The 4,209-nt window shown below is 28.1% G+C and overlaps 1 protein-coding gene across 1 annotated transcript; it reads right to left on the reverse strand.

Moving 5' to 3' along the window:
- Nucleotides 1–1,761: 1,761 nt before the first annotated feature.
- LOC120126422 (BRI1 kinase inhibitor 1-like) lies at nt 1,762–2,641 on the reverse strand. Its single transcript, XM_039144625.1, has one exon. It carries the CDS (start codon nt 2,562–2,564, stop codon nt 1,803–1,805), a length of 762 nt encoding a protein of 253 aa, XP_039000556.1. The 5' UTR covers nt 2,565–2,641; the 3' UTR covers nt 1,762–1,802.
- Nucleotides 2,642–4,209: the final 1,568 nt, after the last annotated feature.

The raw sequence follows: 4,209 nt of genomic DNA on the forward strand, positions 1-4,209 counted from the left end.
AAAATTCCATAACCTTTAGATGCATGCATGCATAGATGCATATTTATTGCATGTGCATTTACAAAGCGATTACAATGCATGTTTTTTGGAATTCGTTGTACCATCTTCCATTTTTTGTTGTTGGATCAATCCATAGGCTTCAATGATTGCCCGTTTAATCTTAGGATCAATTGTTTCTCCTCCCCGTGAAAAAAGTCTCTCCTTCAAAACTTTAGGATCCAGCCTTCCTTCGGCTGCCATATTTTTCATGGTTTTAAAAAATATTTTCATCAGAAATTCTTCCTCCTGTTGTGGTGAAGATGATGTCTCCAAATCTTGGAGCCATTCTGAAATGTCTTTCATCACTTCATTTTCTGTCACTTGTTTATCCTCCTCCTTATTAACACCTGGGACCGATTCTTTATTGTCTTTTTTCTCTTCTTTGGGAGTCTCTTCTTTGGATTGTCCTCCCATGAATTGCATTGAGATAATCAGGGACATTGAGAACACAACAAAAGCAATCCTTGCCATCTCTTCTTTTCTTTAATGCTAAGCTAAAATAATAAGAATTGTTCGAAAGTGATAATTAAGAATGAAATTGAGATGAAATTTAATGCATTTAGGATGAGATATTTGCGGCGACTTTTGGATTTGTTGATTGGTATAGTGTTTAAGGATCACACACGAGTAAGATAGCCACGACTTTTTCTCAATATTTTTAAAAATTACAATTTTTTCTCTGTAATTGATGATTTTAGTTTACTTCTCTTTTTTTTACTTCATGATTGCGTGTGTTTTCAAGAAAATTGTTACAAGCATTATACTTATTTTAGACATTCACACTTTTTATATATAAAATATTAATCTGCCTTTATAAGACTTCATATACATTTTTTAAATTCGTAATACAATAATATTAGGATTTATTAGAAAAATTTTAAGTTCACTTGTTAAGAGTTTCGAAACCTATAATATGATTTCAAAATTGTGCTTCAAATTTTTAAAGATATAGGTGTTCTTGGATTTTTAAAACTATTTCAAGTTTAAATTTTGATCCAAAACAATAAATAAAACATTATTGACAATGTTTCCCTTTTAAAATGCAAAATATAAATAAGTATGGGCCAATTTCATATAAAATATAATTTTAAGGACTAAATTGAAATTACAAATTAAAATTTAAATAATTAGACAACACAGAGGGATCAAATCAAAATAATTGTAAAATGTGAAGAAAAAAATTGTAAAATAGACTGAATTGCATTCATTTTAAAAGTTGAAGAAAAGATTGAAATAATTATATATATATATATATATATATATATATATATATATATATATATATATATATATATATAAATGAATGTTATGATAATTTAATACTTGTATATATATATATTATAATCTACATTATACTTATGCATACAATATAAGTATACAATATAAGTATACATTATACTTATATATATATAATATAAAATATATAAACTATAAAATATATAGAAAGAAGTTTTTTGTTCTACTCTATGTTCAGAAAAACTCGAATTTAAATCCAGAGAATAATATTTTATTCTACATTAAAATTACTCAATGAGTATTTTTTTATTTTTAAATTATCATGTTTGGTATCTATTTTCTACTTGGGATCTATTTTATCATGGAGGGTTTTCATTTCTCAGCTTTGCCTTCTTTTTGCATGTGAGATCTCATAAAGACTGTTTGGTTTGTCGGAAAATTCTGAAAGGAAGAATTTATTAAAGCAATAATACAAGTCATAGAAGTTGATTGAAATTGAAAAAGAAAAATCAAAACTAAGCCTAGCATTAAAGTTTGTCTTCCCCTTTAATGGAGTTGTTGCAATGAGCAATTGCAGATTGAATCCCAGCCTGCAGCTCTTCCATGGTGCCATCACTGGTTGCAACAAGAAGACCACTATTTGATGGTGATGTTCTCATTGAAGGAGGAGCTGAATAATAGTCTCCTCCTCTCCTTCCTCTCAACTCTGCTTTTTTGTTCCAAAAAGTACCAGAAAACGAGCAAGCTTTTCTCTTTCTTCTGAAGAACAACAATGGCCTAATCAATCTCGTGTACCTCCTTAACACATCGAATCTCATCTTTTTCTTGTGATTCTCTTTCTCTTCGGTTTCTTTAATGTTGACTCCGCCCCCTTTCTGTTGTCTTTTTAAACCGAACAAAGTGAAAGACTTAGACTTGTTCTTCACTTTTGCTTCATGTTTCTGCATATTACCGTCGCTTTTGCCGATGGTTTGTTTTACAGACTTGAGATCATCAAATAAGTCTCTTCCGGGAACGTTGAAGCCGTCCGATGAACTCGTTGATAAGCGTGGGGAGACAGTGGGGTGAGTAAGGAGATGAAGGGGAAGCAAGTGTCCATGGAAGAAAATGTCATCGGCCGGAGACAAATCGACGGTGATGCTTTTATGATCGGATGATGAATGGAGAGAGAGTGTGAAGGAGAATTCATGAGAAGGGGTGGTCGAAGATGATGACCCTTTTTCTGTTTCCTCTTTTAACTTCCCTCCTCCTCCTCCTCCTCCTTCATATTGATGATGGTAAGTATCCATGATTGATTATAAAGCTACCTTCAAAGACTAGAAAGATGTGAAGAGATTCTCAAATTTTGTTGTGTGAAAGAGTGGGAGTATGGGGTTTAATTTTTTTCATTTAGATGATGACTGACTCGCTCGCACTTATATACTATTTTTAAAATAAATATCTGGATATTAAAAAAGTATTCAATATTTATTTTTTAAATTATGCCATTTAACTTTTTCTATATTATTTTCAACAAACAATTATCCATATGTTATATTAAAAAAACTTATTACTTTCTCAAATATTCTTTTAAATATTATTAAACTCGTCAAGTGTACTCAATAGTTAAAGAGAATATATAGGATATGTTTGGTTCTAAAAAACATTTTCTGTTTTTGTTTCAGATAATAATTTTTATTTTCAATTTTTTAAAACTAGAAAACATGTTTGGTTAATTTAAATGAAATCTTGATTTCAGAAATAAAAAGAATTAAAATATATTTGCTATCTATTTTTTTAAAATTAAAGATGAAAAAATAGTTATTAAATAATTATATTAAACTATATTTATTGAAAAACTCATTACATAAATTTAATAAATTTAATATGTGAGTATGCAAACAATAAAGTTGATAAGAAATTTTATAACATAAAAATTATTTCAGTTTATAATAAGAATATAATGTTAATTCATATTGGACATCAACTAAATTCAAAAAATATATGCAAAAAATATTATTGTAAACAAGAACTCAAAAACATATCATTAAAATAAAAAAATATGTTTAGTGGTATTTAAGGCCCTCAAACTAATGAAAAAAAAAATTAGTATAGCCCTTGAACTTTTTTACACTCAATGTAACTCTTTAATGAGAAAAAAAAAAGCAATCTAACCGACAAAAAGAATCAAACATTAATCGTCATGATACTTACATGACAATTCACAAAGCTTATGTATCAATAGACAATATTGTATTGATATAATAGTTCACGATGTTGTTGTGGTAGTACATGATGAATGATGACGTGGTGGATAGAATTAATTGAATTTTTGATTAATTTTGAGGGCCTAATTAATTCTTTTAAAAAGTTTAAGGACTTAATTATTTTTTTAGAAAAAATTAAGGATGAAATTTAAAATATAAAATATAATCAATTATTAACATATTTAATACATTAAATATAAAAATACTAAAAAATAAATTGTTAAAAATAGTTTAAGGATGAAATTGAGTGTAAAAAAGTTTAGAGATTATATTGATTTTTGGAAAAGTTTGAGGGATTTAGATATTGTTAGGTTTGAGGGACTATGTTTTCCTAATTTTTAAATTTTCAAAATAATTTTAATGAAAATACTAAAAATATTTTTTTTATTTTTGTAATTTTACTTTTTTGTTTTGATTTTCCTGAAATAATTTTCTAATTTTACATTCTATTTTCTAAAAAAGTGAAAATGAATTAAACAAAATCTTATCCTAGCAGGTGAAGGCTCATTGTGGGTTGCTTGGATAAATAACTATGTCCTCAACGATAAAGACTTCTGGCTCATCGATAGTGGTACAAACACCAGCTGGAGCTTCAGGAAATTACTCAAACTTAGGCGAGAAGCCAACGCTGTATTCTCTACCGGAGCAACATCAATTCGTGCAATTTGGGAAGTGACAATAGTTAAGC

This window comes from Hibiscus syriacus, unplaced genomic scaffold (assembly GCF_006381635.1).
Source record: "Hibiscus syriacus cultivar Baekdansim isolate YM2019G1 unplaced genomic scaffold, ASM638163v2 tig00110458_pilon, whole genome shotgun sequence".
In the NCBI taxonomy this organism is placed as follows: Eukaryota; Viridiplantae; Streptophyta; class Magnoliopsida; order Malvales; family Malvaceae; genus Hibiscus; species Hibiscus syriacus.

Excerpts from the sequence above, each read along its gene's own strand:
- LOC120126422 (XM_039144625.1), bottom strand. The coding sequence starts at position 2,564 with ATGGATACTTACCATCATCAATATGAAGGAGGAGGAGGAGGAGGAGGG.